At 50.3% G+C, this 16,171-nt stretch overlaps 1 protein-coding gene across 1 annotated transcript; it reads left to right on the top strand.

Annotated features, from left to right (window-relative positions):
- Window positions 1–1,040: 1,040 nt before the first annotated feature.
- On the top strand, window positions 1,041–9,216 carry PIH1D1 (PIH1 domain containing 1; the record flags this gene model as incomplete). The annotated part of the gene is made up of 9 exons (XM_080704428.1): window positions 1,041–1,142; window positions 1,461–1,527; window positions 2,232–2,411; window positions 6,669–6,730; window positions 6,824–6,905; window positions 7,228–7,357; window positions 7,578–7,653; window positions 8,932–9,075; window positions 9,175–9,216. The coding sequence occupies exons 1-9, from the start codon at window positions 1,053–1,055 to the stop codon at window positions 9,214–9,216; spliced, it is 873 nt and encodes a 290-aa protein (XP_080560554.1). The 5' UTR covers window positions 1,041–1,052.
- Window positions 9,217–16,171: the final 6,955 nt, after the last annotated feature.

The raw sequence follows: 16,171 nt of genomic DNA, 5'->3' as shown, positions 1-16,171 counted from the left end.
TCACGAGGGCTTTCTATTTAGGTGGCCGTATCGTTGTGTCTTCCTGTCCGCTTGCTTGTATTGACACACGAAGCACGGCTATTTATTTATTGCAGGTTTGGGGATGGAACCCAGGGGCATTTGACCACCAGGCTACACCCCCCCTTATTATTTATTTATTTTTATTTATTTTTTTGGTGGTATTGGGGGTGGAACCCAGAGGCTTTCTACCTCCGGACTATACTCCCAGACCTATTTTATATTTTATTTGGAAACAGGGTCTCACTAAGTTGCCGAGAGCCTCACTAAGTAGCTGAGGCTGGCTTCGAACCTACGATCCTCCTGTCTCAGCCTCCCAAGCGCGGGGATTACAAGCGTGCGCCACCACGCCCGGCTTTATTCTTTTTTATTTTGAAACAGGGTCTCACTAAGTTGCAGAGGGCCTCACTAAGTAGCTGAAGCTGTCCGCGAACCGCGATTCTCCTGTGTCAGCCTCCCGAATGCTGGGATTACATGCGTGCGCCACCACGCCCGGCTAAGCACGGCTTTTTAGTTCAAAATACATTTACTAGGGATTCGGATCTAGTGTGTGGCAAGCCTTGCCTGCGCCGTAACCTGGTCAACAGTGGTTGGTAGGAAAAAGCGGATGTGTGGCCTTGGTCATTGCAGGAAGTGTGGCATTTGACGCTCCGCCTCTAGGAGCTTATTTTTGGTTGGTTGAGGCGAGAGGCGTGGTTGCAGATTTCGAGCGTGATTGGTCCGTATTAGCTTCCGGCATGAAGCGTTCTGGTAGTCAGAAGGGTCCTTGGTTACACAGACCGGAAGTGTGGTTTTCATTTGCATCTTTAGCAAGTAGGACCGAGAATGAGCCCAGGAATATTGGTTCCCAAAGGACTTGACGACGGTGTCTGATCCAGAATGAAACTGTAGTCTCTGACCAGAATATTAGGTGTCCGAATACATCTCTTGTTGGAGTCCATTGTGGGCCAGGAAGTAAACCTCAGATTTCGGATCTCGGGAAAAGTTCCCCACGTTCAGGGAGCTGAGGTTACGTAGGTCTTCGTCCCAGGATCATGGCGGGCTCGAAGCTGCTAGAACCCGAGCTAAGCGAGGCAGAGACTATGGGAGAAGAGACGGCACGGTTTGAGGAGCTGCTGCTGCAGGTGCGGATGGATTAGACTCTGGGTCCTTGGTAGTGGGGTGTTTGGGTGTTCACAGATGGGACTACAGTTCCGGGAACGCACTACAGCGGCCACAGGCTTATGGGAATTGTAGTTGTTAGTCTCAGTCTCAAAGTTTGCTAGGCAGTGAAAGAAATGGGACTAGGGTTGGGGTCTTTGGGTACTCAAAGTAGGGAGGGAACTTAGAGCAGGATCTACAATGTCTAATTTCTTGTGCCATCATATATAAGAATTGCTCTATGGGGAACAAATGGGGCTGTTTGAACAGACTCCAAGCTTGGAGGCTGTTTTCTTTCACAGGCTTCCAAGGAGCTCCAGAAAGCCCAGACAACGAGACCAGAATCGACACAGATTCAACCTCAGCCTGGTAAGAAAGGCAGAAACTTAGAAATTGAGAGGGATGGAGTCCCACAGAGAGAGGAATGGAGACCCAAGGAAAGGGGGGATGGAATCTGTGGGCAGGGGACCCAGAGAAAGGAAGGAAGAAAGGCCGAGGATATTAGTAGAATGCTTGCGTAAGCATTTATTAGGCCCTGGGTTCAATACCCAAATGTGTGTGTGTGTGTGGGGGGGGGACCAAGTGTGGTGGCACACTCTTGTAATCCCCGCAACTCGGGAGGTGGAAACAGGATTATGGAAAACTTGAGGCCAGCCTGGGCAATTTAGTGAGACTGTTTTGAAATAAAATGCAAAAAAGGAGCTGGTGCTGTAGCTCAGTGTTAGAACCCCCTCCGATTCAATCCCCAGTGCCTCAAAGAGAAGTGACACAATAATAAAGTCCTGGGATGTGCGCTTATGAACTGACATCCAGAGAAATCACTAGGGATAGTGACCCAAAGAGAGAAGGTGGAGGACAGCAGAGAGAGCAGGAAGGCTCAAAGATAGGAGGAGTCTCAGGGGCCTTAGGGATGGGGAGGGGAACGGACCCAGAAAGAGTAGGACAGAGACCTGGTGGGAGGGCTGAAGAGAGAGCCAGCAGAAGGACAGAGCAAAAGAGGGAGAGGGTGGAGGGAACGGATGGAGACTGAGGCTGTGCAGAGACAGATGGTCAGGACAAACCCACTCCCACAGGTTTCTGCATAAAGACCAACTCATCGGAAGGGAAGGTTTTCATCAACATCTGCCACTCTCCCTCCATCCCTCCTCCGGCTGACGTGACCGAGGATGAGCTGCTTCAAATACTGGAGGAGGACCAAGCTGGGTTTCGCATCCCCATGAGTCTGGGAGAGCCGCATGCTGAACTGGATGCAAGTCAGTGTCCCCAGAGGACCCAGGAGTCTGGTCCCCTAGGTCCCTTCCCTAGGGCCTGAGATCCAGGGCCCAGGACCTTTCTCAGACCCTAGAAATCTTCTCCCCCATCCGATTCTTGTGTGTGTGTGTGTGTGTGTGTGTGTGTGTGTGTGTGTGTGTGTGTTGCTGGGAATTGAACCCAGGAACATTCCACCTCCGAGCTATACCCTATCACTATTTTTTGTTTATTATTTTATTTATTTATTTATTATTTATTATTATACCCCATCAGTTTATTTATTTATTTATTTATTTATTTATTTATTTTTGTGGTGCTGGGGATGGAACCCAGGGGCTTTCTACTTCCGGGCTATACTCTCAGACCTATTTTATATCTTATTTGGAAACAGGGTCTCACTAAGTTGCTGAGAGCCTCACTAAGTAGCTGAGTCTGGCTTCAAACCTGCACGATCCTCCTGTCTCAGCCTCCCAAGTCCTGGGATTACAAGCGTGCGCCACCAGGTCCAGCTGTGTGTGTGTGTGTGTGTGTGTGTGTGTGTGTGTGTGTGTGTGTGTTTATTGCAGTACTGGGGATGGAACCCAGGGGCATTATACCTCCAAGCTACATCCCCAGTCCTATATTTTTATTATTCTTTATTTTGAAACAGGGTTTCACTGGGTTGTAAAGGGTCTCACTAAGTAGCTGAAGCTGTCCACGAACCTTGATCCTCCTGTCTCAGCCTCTCAAATGGTGGGATTACAATTTTGGCCACCATGCCTGGCTTGTTTTTTATTTTGAAACAGAGTCTCACTAAGTTGCAAAGGGCCTCACTAAATAGATGAGGCTGGCTGCAAACCTGCCTTCCTTCCTGTCTCCGCCTCCCAAGTACTAGGATTATAAGCATGTGACATAATGCCCAGCTTTAGTTTTTTTTATTTTTTTATTATTTTTTAGAAACAGGGTCTTGCCAAGTTGCTGAGAGCCTCACTAAATTGCTGAGGTTGGCTTCAAACCTGTGATCCTCCTGTCTCAGCCTCCTAAGTACTGGAATTGCAGATGTGTACCACTGTATTTGGCTTCTTTTTTTGGGGGGGGGGAGTGGTACTGGGTATAGAACCCTTCTACCTCCGGGCTACACTCCCAGACCTATTTTATATTTTATTTGGAAACAGGGTCTCTTAAGCCAGCAAGGCTGGTTTCGAACCTGTGCGATCCTCCTGTCTCTGCCTCCCAAGCACGGGGATTACAAGCGTGGGCCACCATACCTGGCTGATTTGGCTTCTTTCTGGTCCTTTTTTCTTTGGTATATGCCCAGTCTCCTCCAGCACCCAGGCAGAATTGGTTCTGCCTACCTGGCCAGGCTAGTACTCCTGCCCCATCCAGGGATGCCCCAGCAAAAAGCTCTGTGCTCCTTAGCTGAGCTCCTTGTGTTTGTTAGTCCTGGGCCAGCTCTCATGTCATGGTTTCTCCTCTGCTTCTCTCCACCTTGCCCGAGTTTCTCTTTCTGTATCTTTTTTTTTTTTTTTCTTCTTGCAACTCACATGTGTCTCCAGAAGCCTTCTGGGACCAAGCTTTGAGCACCACCCAGGGAAGTAGTGACTTCTCTCACCCTTATCCCACACTTGAGAAACTCCCAGTCATGGGAAGGGGGCAAAGGGTCCAGATATAATTTCAGTATGGTGTGATTCTGGCTGGGTGGACAAGGACACAGTCCCGAGTGGACCAGCTCTTCTCTGACACCAAGAGAGACTTAGTGGAGGAAATTGTGGATAAGATTTGAAGAAACAAAGCCGGGCGTGGTGGCGCACGCTTGTAATCCCAGCATTCGGGAGGCTGAGACCTGGAGGATCGCGGTTCGCGGACAGCCTCAGCTACTCAGTGAGGCCCTCTGCAACTCAATGAGACCTGGTTTCAAAATAAAGAATAAAAAAAAAAAAAATAGGGCAGGAGCTGTAGCTCGGGGGTCAAATGCCCTTGTGTTCCATCCCCAGACCCACAAAAAAAAAAAAGATTTGAAGAAACAGGCGGGGTGTGGTGGTGCACACTTGTAATCCCAGTACTTGGGAGGCTGAGACAAAAGGATCACAGTTTGAAGCCAGCCTCAGCTACTTAGTGAGGCCCTCTGCAACTTAGTGAAACCTTGTTTTAAAATGAAGAACTAAACCCAAATGGTGGCACTCACACAGGGACACACGCATGTGCACACGCGTGCACACACACACACACACACACACACACGCTTGTAATCCCCTTGGGAGGCTGAGACAGGAGGATTGCGCAGGTTGGAAGCCATCCTCACTGGCTTAAGAGACTCTGTTTCCAAATAAAAATATAAAATAAGTCTGGGAGTTTAGCCGGGAGGTAGAAGGTAGAAGGGTTCCATCCCCAGTACCACCCCAAAAAAGAGAAAAAAAAAAAAAGAAAAAGAAATAGCTGCTGTGTGGTGGTGCGCTGCTTATAATCTTAGCATGTGGGAGGCTGAGAGGAGGATCACAGTTCAGACAGCCTCAGCCACTACTTAGTGAGGCCTTCTGCAACTTAGAGCCTGTTTCAAAAATAAAGAATAAGCCGGGCGTGGTGGTGTACGCCTGTAATCCCCGCGCTTGGGAGGCAGAGGAAGGCGGATCGAAGCCAGCCGTGCTGGCTTAGGAGACTCTGTTTCCAAATAAAAATATAAAATAGGTCCGGGAGTGTAGCCCGGAGGTAGAAGGGCTTCCAGGAACCCCAGTACCACCAAAAAAATAAATAAATAAATAAATAAATAAATAAATAATAAAAATAAAAAATAGGGCTGGGGATGTAGCTCAGAGGTAGAATGCCCCTGGGTTCCATCCCCAGTACTGCAAAAAAATTTTTTTTAATAAAGATTTTAAAATAGGGGTATATCTTGCAGGTAGAATGCCCATGGGTTCAATCCCCAGTACTGAAAAAAAAGAAAGGAAGGAAGGAAAAAGAAATTGAAAAGCAGAGTGTGGTGGCACAACCTTGTAATTCCAGTACTTGGAAGGCTGAGACAGGAAGATCGGGGTTTGTGAACAGCCTCAGAGCCTTAGCCACTACTTAGTGAGGCCCTCTGCAATTTTAGTAGACCCTGTTTTTTTTCGTTTTTTTTTTTTTTTTTTCTTTTGGTACTGGAGGTAGAACCCAGGGGCATTCTACCCCTGAGCTCTGTTTCTTTTTATTCTTTATTTTGAAACTGGGTCTCACTGAGTTGCAAAGGGCCGAAGTAGCTGAGGCTGGCTGAGAACTGTGATCCTCCTGTCTCAGCCTCCCAAATGCTAGGATTACAATGAGAACCTGTTTTAAAATAAAGAATAAGCCAGGCATGGTGGCACATGCTTGTAATCCCTGCGCTTGGGAGGTGGAGACAGGAGGATCATGCAGGTTTGAAGCCAGCCCTGCTGGTTTATGAGACACTGTTTCCAAATAAGAAAATATATAAAATAGTTCTGGGAGTGTAGCCCGGAGGTAAAAGGGCTTCCAGGAACCCCAGTACCACCAAAAAAAAATTAATAATAATAATAAAATAAAGAATAAAAATGTAGGTCTGGGGGTGTATCTCAGAGATAGAATGCCTCTGGGTTTCATCCCCAATACTGCAAAAAAAAAAAAAAAAAAAAAAGAATTAAAAAATAGGGCTGGGTGGTGTATATTGGAAGTAGAATACCCCTGGGTTCAATCCCTAGTGCTGCAAAAAAGAAAAAAAAAGAAAGAAAAGAAAAAGAAATTGAAAAGCTGGGCGTGGTGGCACACACTTGTAATCCCAGCATTTGGGAGGCTGAGACAGGAGGATCTGGGTTCGCGGACAGCCTGCCTCAGCTACTTAGTAAGGCCCTGTTTCAAATTAAAGAATAAAAACCAGGGCAAGGTAGTGTAGCTTGGAGGTTGAATGCCTCTGGGTTCCATCTCTAAACCTGTAAATAAATAAATAAATAAATAAATAAATAAATAAAAATGGATGAGTTCACTAGAGGACAGAGAGGCTTCTCCCTAGAGATGGGAACTATAAACCATCATGGCCTCTAACACCAGGCTGGGAGAGCTCAGTCCTTGGCCTGGTGCTCCTGTGGTGAGGGCCTTGAGCTGAGGTAGGCCAGGGTCTGCCCTGGGGACATGACCATCCTGGACCAGAGGCTTGTACTGAGCAGGCACTATTTGATGTCTCTGGGTCTCTGGTCCTTGCTGTTTCTGGGTGGTATTTCCTTGTCATGCCTGGTCTTTGGGGTTCCAAGGGATACCTGGGGGGAGGGTGTCTTACCTCCTTTCTCTCCCCGCAGAAGGCCAGGGCTGTACCGCCTACGATGTGGCTGTCAACAGTGACTTCTACCGGAGGATGCAGGTGGGGGCCCGGCTTTGGGTGAGGCTTCACCAGGTCCTCTCCCTCCAGCCCCCAACCCCACCGCTTTGCTTCTCCCTCCCTCTCTCAAAGTAGAACAGTGATTTCTTGCGGGAGCTGGTGATCACCATCGCTAGGGAGGGCCTTGAGGACAAATACAGCTTGCAGCTGAATCCAGGTGAGGGGCAGGGAGGAAATGGAGCCTAGAGCGGTTTGGGGGCCAGAAGACCTAGAGCTAGTGTGAGCAGGGACTTGGCGTAACCCTATTCTGGAGGCTGGGGACTCAAGGGAGGGGGTGGAGCCCGGCTGGGGCACCCAGAAGGGGACAGAGGAGCGTCTCCAGGTATGCTATTGGTGTATACCCAGAGAAGGGCGGGGCTTCCTAGAGCAAAGCTTGGGGGTGTGATCAGATGCCAGGGATCCATGGAGGGGGCAGGACCTCCTCCTCAGAGAGCCTAGGGAACCCTAACCTGAATGATCACTGTGCCCTCTACCTTCAGAATGGCGCATGTTGAAGAATCGGCCCTTCCTGGGCTCCATCTCCCGGCAGAACATCCGCTCCCAGCAGCGGCCTCGGATCCAGGAGCTAGGGAACCTGTCCACGCCGGGCTCCCAGCCAGCCGAAGAAGGGTGGGCTCTCAGATCCCCTGTCTAGTGACTCCCCAGTGCTCTTCATCCCTCCCTCCCCGCAGTGGGTGATGCCCTGGGGCTCTGGGAAACCAGATCGCAAGAAATCATAATGTCTGCATGGGAAGCCTCCTGGGGCAGCAGGGTTGGGTGGAGGCAGAGAGGGCGCTTCAGCCAGGCAAAGGGAATCAGCTGCCCCCAGTAATGGACTCTACCTCCTCAGCCCAGAGAAGCCTCACCTGAACCTTTGGCTGGAAGCACCGGACCTCCTCTTGGCTGAAATTGACCTCCCCAAACTGGTGAGTGCAGGCTGGACATGGCAGAATTGGTTTGGAACGATGGGGTCTGTCTGCCCACAAAGTTAAGTGGGCTGTCACCACACCAGTGTAAGCTGCCTCTTCTGTGCTAGGAGACTAACGGGCCTGCCTTCCATTGCAGTCCTGAGGATGCCCAAGGGTTTTGGGATTACTGTCCTTTGCCTTTTTCTTGGGATATTAGGCCCTTTGTTTTTGTTTTGTTTTTGTGGTACTGGGATGGAACCCAGGGGCATTATACCTCCAAGCTACACTCCCAGCCCTATTTTTTTTTAGTCTTTATATTTTTTTAAACGGTCTCACTGAATTGTGAAGGGCCTTGCTAAGTAGCTGAGGCTGTCCACAAACTGTGATTCTCCTGTCTGAGACTCCTAAACGCTGTCAATTTTTTTTTTGTTTGTTTTGAAACAGTCAAGCTTGTTGATAAAATAGACTTTCACCAATGTAATGAGACCCTGTTTCAAAATAAAAATAAAAAAAGAGGGCTGGGGCTGTACCTTAGAGGTAGAATGCCCCTGGGTTCAATCCCTAGCACCACAAACAAAACCAAAAGAAATAGTCACACCGTGTTGCTGAGGCTGGCCTTGAACCTGCCATTCTACGCCTCAGTCTCTCAGTACTGGGATTTTAGGTGAAAAACTTTGTTTATGTTTGAGTGGTACTGGGGATTGAACCTAGGAGACATTCTACCTCAGCCCTTTTTTAAATATTTTTTTTGTTTGGAAATGGGGGCTTGCTCAAGTACTGAGAGTCTGGCTATAATACTGAAGCTGCCTTCAAACCTGTGATCCTCCTGTTTCCACCTCCCAAGTACTAGGATTACAGATATGTGCCACCGTACCTGACTGAAAACTAGATTTAACGAGTCATAGATGGTGGGGTGTGGTGGTACGTGCCTGTGATCCCAACACGTGGGGGCTGAGATAGAAGGACTGCAAGTTTGAAGGCACTCTCAGGAGGAGTGCAAGTTCAAGACCAGCCTTGGCAATTTAGCGAGATTCTCAGCAACCTAACAAGACCCTGTTTTCAAACAAAAAAATAAAAAGGATGGGGGGTGTGGCTCAGAGGTAGAACACCCCTGGGTTCATTCCCCAGTACCCCCCCCACACACACTCTGTGTGTGTGTGTGTGTGTGTGTGTGTGTGTGTATGTGTGTGTGTGTATGTGTGTGTGTGTGGTTTTCAACACATAAGGTGACTGTCTTAGTTCATGTTACCGTTGTCCCATTGCTGGGAAGGGTGGGCTGATTACACCATATCCCAGGATGGAGCCCTGGGATTGTCGCTGGAGATTGGGGAGAACCGTCTGCTGATAAGGGACCCCCAGCAGCTGTATCATCTGGATGCTCACATCCCCCTGCGGATCAACTCTGAGGAAAGCAAGGCAGCCTTTCACCGGAAGAGAAAGGTACCTGGGGGAGGGGTTCAGGGAGGCTGGGACATTGGGTGCTGGAGGCGGGGCGGGGCCAGACATCTGGGTCCTCATTCCCCGCTTATTCCCTCTCAGCAATTGATGGTGGCCATGCCCCTCGTGCCCATGCCTTCTTAAGCAGAATGTCTCCCTGTGCTTGGAAATGTGGAGAAGAGGCTGATGTCTTCCCTAAAATCGAAATAAAGGATGTTTGCTTCGTTCTGTCTCTGGTTTGGTGGATGGGGTGGGGGTGGGGAGAGGGACATTGGACTGTGGTCCTAGAGTCCCCATCCCCTCCCGGTGGGCCTCTTCCCAGCCTCCTCCCTTTCCCTTCATGAGTCCTTCCCAGGGCTCCATCCTGGCCCTGCCCCTTGCCTGATCATGCCCTCTCATGGCTCCCCAGCGCTCTCAGACGTCCAGGCTGCCCTGCTAGCACTCTGAGTGGCAGACCGCTTCCTGCCTCAGCGTCGTCTTCCTGATCACACCAGTTATTCCCTTCTCTTGGTTCTTCTGGTCCTTCCATCAAGGAACTTCTTCCTTTCCTTTTCCCTCCCCTCCCCATGCCTCCCCTCTCTCCCCCTCCTCCTCCTCCTTCTTCCTCTCCTCCTCCTCCTCCTCCTCCTCCTCCTCCTCCTCCTCCTCCTCCTCCTCCTCCTCCTTCTTCTTCTTCTTCTTCTTCTTCTTCTTCTTCTTCTTCTTCTTCTCTTTCCTCTCTCTGTGTCTCTTGTGCTGGGAATTGAACCCCAAGGACATTCTACCTCAGAGCTACATCCTCAGCCTTATTTATTTATTTATTTTGCGGTATTGGGGATTGAACCCAGAGGCATTCTACCTCTGAGCTACACCCCAGCACTATTTTTTTTATTCCTTATTTGGAAACAGGGTCTCACTGAGTTGCAAAGGGCCTCATTAGGTAGCTGAGGCTGTCCGCGAACCGCGATCCTCCTGTCTCTGCCTCCCAAATGCCCAGCCTGATTTTTTTTTTTTTTTTTTTTTTTTTTTTTTTTTGTGGTACTGGGGATGGAAACTGGGGGAATTCTATCTCCAAGCTACACCCTCAGCCTGATTTTTTTTATCCTTTATTTTGAAACAGCATCTCACTAAGTTGGGAAGGGCCTCACTAAGTAGCTAAGGCTGTCTGCAAACTTGTGATCCTCCTGTCTCAGCCTCCTAAGTACTGGGATTACAAGCGTGTACCACCATACCCAGCCATTTATTTATTTATTTATTTATTTATTTATTTATTTATTTATGTGGTACTGAGACTGAAACCCAGGGAAATTCTACCTCCAAGCTATATCCCCCAGCCCTATTTTTTATTCTTTTATTTATTTTTTGGTGGTACTGGGGTTCCTGGAAGCCCTTCTACCTCTGGGATACACTCCCAGACCTATTTTTTTATATATATATTTTATTTGGAAACAGGGTCTCTTAAGCCAGTGCGGCTGACTTCGAACCTGCGCGATCCTCCTGTCTCTGCCTCCCAAGCGCAGGGATTACAAGCGTGCGCCACCATGCCCGGCTTATTCTTTTATTTTGAAACAGGGTCTCACTAAGTTGCAAAGGGCCTCACTAAGTAGCTGAAGCTGTCCACGAACTGCAATCCTCCTGTCTCAGCCTCTCAAATGCTACGATTACAAGCATGCTTTGCCAGACCTGGCGATTTTTTGTTTATTTAGTTATTTTGTTGTTTTTGTTTTTGGAGGTCTGAGGATGGAATCCAGGGACATTTGACTTCTGAGCTACACCCCCTGCCCTATTTTTTCTTCTTTATTTTGAAACAGGGTCTCACTAAGTTACGGAGGACCTCACTAAGTAGCTGAGGCTGTCCGCAAACCCTCCTGTCTCAGCCTCTTGAATGCTTGGATTATAAGTGTGTGCCACCACACCCAGCTTTTTTTTTATTTTAAAACAGGGTCTTGCTGACCTGTACTTGACAGGCTTGAGACAGGGATTGTACAACCTCAGCAAATAGTGGGACTCTCATCAACCTAGTGAGACCATGTTCCAGAATTTATAAAATATAGTTGGTGGTATAGCTCAGCAGTATAATGTTGGGTTTAACATCCAGTACAAAAAAAAAAAAAAAAAAGCCGGGCATGGTGGTGCATGCTTATAATCCTAGTGCTTGGGAGGCTGAGACAGGAGGATCGCACAGGTTCAAAGCCAGCCTCAGCTACTTAGTGAGGCTCTCAGCAACTTAGTGAAACCCTATTTCCAAAAAAGTATAAAATAGGTCTGGGAGTATAGCCCAGAGGTAGAAAAGCCCCTGGGTTCCACCCCCAGTACCTAAGGAGGAGGAGGAGGAGGAAGAGGAGGAGGAGGAGGAGGAGGAGGACGTGGTGGCACACGCTTGTAGCCTGGAGGGTAGAATGCCCCTGGGTTCCATCCCCAGTGTCTCAATTAAAAAAAAAAAAAAAAGTAAAAGTAAGCCAGGTATGCCGGGCGTGGTGGCGCACGCTTGTAATCCCCGCGCTTGGGAGGCTGAGACAGGAGGATCGCGCAGGTTCGAAGCCAGCCGCGCGCGCTGGCTTAGGAGACCCTGATTCCAAATAAAAAAATGTAAAAATAGGTCTGGGAGTGTAGCCCAGAAGTAGAAGGGCTTCCAGGAACCCCAGTACCACCAATAAATAAATAAATAAATAAATAAATAAATAAATAAAAGTAAGCCAGGTGTGGTGGCACACATTTGTAATCCCAGTGCTTGGGAGGCCGAGACAGTAGGATCCCACAGGTTCGAAGCCAGCTTCAGCTACTTAGACCCTGTTTCCAAATAAAATATAAAATAGGTCTGGGAGTATAGCCTGGAGATAGAAAAGCCCCTGGGTTCCACCCCCAGTACCACAATAAATAAATAAATAAATAAATAAATAAATAAGTCTCACTAAGTAGCTAAGACTGGCTTCAAAACTTTGATGTGTCTGTCTCAGCCTCCAAGTACTGGGATTACAAGCATGTGCCACCACTCCTGGCTTCATTTTTTATTTTGAACCCAGGAGCATTCTTATGAGCTCTACCCCAAACCTATTTTGTTTTATTTTACTTTCTGATTCTGACAGCTGAGGCTGCACTCGAACCTGTAATCCTTCTGTCTTAACCATCCAAATACTGGGTTTATAGGTGTGTGCCACTGTGCCCAGCTCACCACATCCCTTTTATGAAACATTTGAGGATCAACATTTTAATCCTCCCTGATTGGTCTGAGTCCTCCATTGGTGAGACAATGCTATGTACATAATAGGAGCCCGATAATTTTTTTTTTTTTTTTTTTTTTTTTTTTTTTGCGGGTCTGGGGATGGAACCCAGGGGCATTCGACCTCCGAGCTACACCCCCTGCCCAAGTTTTTATTCTTTATTTTGAAACCGGGTCTCACTAAGTAGCTGAGGCTGTCCGCGAACCGTGATCCTCTGGTCTCAGCCTCCCAAATGCTGGGATTACAAGCGTGTGCCACCACGCCCAGAGCCCGATACGTTAATGAATGAGTTAATAAATAACTGCCAACACCCTCTCCTCATTAGTGAGTCCTAGGAGGACAAGCAGACAAGGAACCTCAGCCTGGAATAGTGGTGCACACCTGTAATCAGTACTTGGGAGGCTGTGATGGGGTCACAGATTCCAGGACAGCCTCAACAATTTAGCAAGATCAGCAACCTTACAAGACCGAGTTTCAAAACAAATAACCAAAAAAGAACTTGGAGGTAGACTGTCCCTGGGTTCAATCCCAGGACAAAATTAATCAAAATAATTAAAAAATAAAAGCTGGGCACGGTGGTGCACGCTTGTAATCCCAGCATTTGGGAGGCTGAGACTGGAGGATCGCGAATAGCAGACAGCTTCAGCTACTTAGCGAGACCCTTTTCCAGGGGTATTCAACCTCTGAGCTACACTCTCTGCCCTCTTTTTTATTCTTTAATTTCGAAACCGGGTCTCACTGAGTTGCAGAGGGCCTCACTAAGTAAGTAGCTGAGGCAGTCTGCAAACCGCGATCCTCCAGTATCAGCCTACCGAATTCTGGCCCAGCCCTAATTTTTATTCTTTATTTTGAAAAAGGGTCTCACTAAGTTGCAGAGGGCCTCACTAAATAGCTGAGGCTGGCCAGGAACCTGCAATCCTCTTTCAGCCTCCCAAGTACTGGGATTACAAGCGTGTGTCACCACGTCCGGCTGGCCCAACACAACTTAATGAGACCTTATTTCAAAAAATAAAATAGGGGCTGGGCTTGGTGGGGCACACTTGTAATCCCAGCATTTGGGAGGTTGAGACAGGAGGATTGCGGTTTGCAAACAGCCTCAGCTACTTGGGCCCTCCGCAACTTAGAGCCCGTTTCAAAAATAAAGAATAAAAAATAGGGCTGGGGGTGTAGCTCAGAGGTAGAATGCCCCTGGGGGAACATATCCAATTATCCAGTGCCGGGAAAAAAAAAAAAAGGGCTGGGAGTGTAGCTCAGAAGTAGAATGTCAGCTGGGCATGGTGGTACACTCTGGTAATCCCAGTACTTGGGAGGCTGAGACAGGAGGATCACAGGTTTGCGGACAGCCTCAGTTACTTAGGCTCTCTGAAATTTGTTTCAAAATGAAGAATAAGAAGTAGGGCTGGAGATCCGGGCGTGGTGGCGCACGCTTGTAATCCCAGCATTTGGGAGGCTGAAACCGGAGGATCGCGGTTCACGGACAGCCTCAGCTACTTAGTGAGGCCCTCCGCAACTCAATGAGACCCGGTTTCAAAATAAAGAATAAAAAATAGGGCAGGCAGTGTAGCTCGGAAGTCGAATGCTCCTGGGTTCCATCCCCAGACCCCCAAAATTAAAAAGGGGGGGGGGCTGGAGATGTAGCTTGAAGGTAGAATGCCCCCTGTGTTTCATCCCCGGTATCGCAAAAAAAAAAAAAAAAAAAAAAAATTTACGAGGTAGAATGCCTCTCGGTTCAATCCCCAGTACCAAAGAAAAAAAAATCTGGCCAGGGTGAAAGACCGAATTTGGGCGCTGCGTCCACCAGAGGGCGCAACGCAGCCTCAGCCCATTGGCTCGGAGAACTACATCTCCCAGCAGCCCTTTTCTAAAAGAAATGGGGGAATGAAACCCAGATCGTGAGGTCCAGCCGCCTCGGCGACTTGTAGTTGGGACCCTCCCTCTGCAGCTGAAGACCTCATTCTCAAACCAAAAAAAGCCCAAAAAACCAAAAAAGTGGGGCTGGGTCCTTTCCTTGTTCCACGTCGCCATGGTGATGGTTCCGGCGAGGACCAGCCTTGGCAGCGGCGGGGGCCCCTTCCCGCTCCCTCCTCCTCACCATCTGCTCCTCCCTCACACCTGGCCGGGAGCCGCGGCCGCCGCCGCCTCCGCACCCCGCCGCGCGCTCGGCGGCCACGGGGTGGCGCCCGAGAGCAGCGCCGCCGCCCGCCGGAGCCGGCGCCCAGCCTCGCAGCCCCCTCCGCCCGGGCCGGGGGCTTCCAGCGTGGACAGAACCGGGAGACCCAGAGACCCGCGGGCCGGGCGGGGGGCGGGAGGCCGCACGGCCAGTGCCTCCCAGCGCCCGCCCGCCTCGCTGTCTGCGCCTCCCGCCCCTTCGCCCGCCGCTTCATGAAAATTTAATCCCAAATGCATTTGCGGGCGGCGGGGAAAGAAGCACCCTGCTGGGCCCGGCTCTGGAGGAGGACCCAGGCGGGGAAGGCTGGTCCGGAGAACCCGTCGGCTGGCCAGGCAAAGAGGAGAGTCCGGGGTCCCACCCCAGAGGGCGGGCGCGAAATCAGGGGTGCAGGCGGGACCCAGACCTCGGGCGGGTCCCTGGGCCAGAGAACTCGGCGGAGGCAGAGAAAGAGCCCTGGGGAGGGGGCGCGGGTCCCTGGGCCAGGGAACTCGCAGAGGCAGAGCCCTGGGGAAGGGGCGGGCTCGGGGTCTGCGGCCAGACCTCAAGGGCTGTAAATCCAGGGGGCGGGGACGTCACTCAGGGGGCGGAGCCCGAACTCAAGGGGTGAGGACCAGACTCAAAGACCAGAATATATTTTAGGGTGCTAGGACAGAGCTCAGTCTGAGGACGGGGGAATGAGCCACCTGGTGGGGAGAGAGCTGCAGGGGTCACGAGGAGTAGATATAACTTCAGGGAATGGAATTCAGCGGGAAGAAAATGGGGGACCAATGGGACGCAGGGAGGGGAGCCTGGAAGAGGACGCGCCCAGAGGGCTTCCAGAACTGGAGGGAGATGGGACCCGAAAGGGGAAAGGTGGAAACTTAGAAGTGGGTGAAACTCAAGTGTGAACAAAGAGGGGGTGGGGGGAAGAAGCCAGAGGGAACACGGGTTGAAGTAGGGGCTGGAATTGAGGGGGAAAGAATTCCCTAAAGGAGAGGGAAAAGAAGTCTTTGAATGAGAAGGCCGGACCTGGAGATGAGGCAGAATGAGGAAGGAATTGGGGAGAACTTGGCCACAGAAGTAGGAGAGGTGACGTCGGGCATGGTGGCCCACGCCTGCAATCCCAGTCCTTGAGAGACTGAGACAGGAGGAGAATCGCTAGTTCGAGGCCAGTCTCAGCAATGTATCAGGACCGTGTTTCAAAATAAAAAGGGCTGGGAGTGTAGCTCAGAGGCAGAACGTCCCCAGTACCAAAAAAAATTGAGGAGGGATAGACTGGGAGGATGAAAGACAGAAGGAAACTCAAAGGAAGATGGAATTTAGGGGATGAAATACCGGAGAAAGTTAGGGGAACCTCAAGTCAGAGGAGCTAAATCTTGGGTGGGGAAGAGATCTGAGGAGAGAGACAATCTGGGTGGAAGGTCACGGGGAGTAACAGAAAAGGGACTGAAGTGGGGGGACGCGATTCAATGGCGAGTTCAGAACCTAGGGGCGTGGTCTGGGGTGACAGGCGGAGACCTAGGCAGACAAAGGGGCGGGTCCAGCGACGGGGGGCGGGGCCTCTCCGCGCCCCGCCCCGCCCGGCGCCGAGTCCTGCGGCAGCCCCCAGGCGGCGGGCACTCGCAGCCTCCTTCCCCCCGAGCGGAGCTGCGGGGCCGGCCGGGCCGGGGCGGACCCCGGGAGCCCGGACGCGGCCGCCCGGGCCCGCGGGCGGGGGGATCGGCGGGGGACCCGCACCCGGGCAGCCACC

This window comes from Muscardinus avellanarius, assembly GCF_963383645.1.
Source record: "Muscardinus avellanarius genome assembly, chromosome: 10".
NCBI lineage: Eukaryota > Metazoa > Chordata > Mammalia > Rodentia > Gliridae > Muscardinus > Muscardinus avellanarius.
Note: the sequence above shows the minus strand (reverse complement) of the source record. Positions and strands in the feature narration are given on the sequence as shown.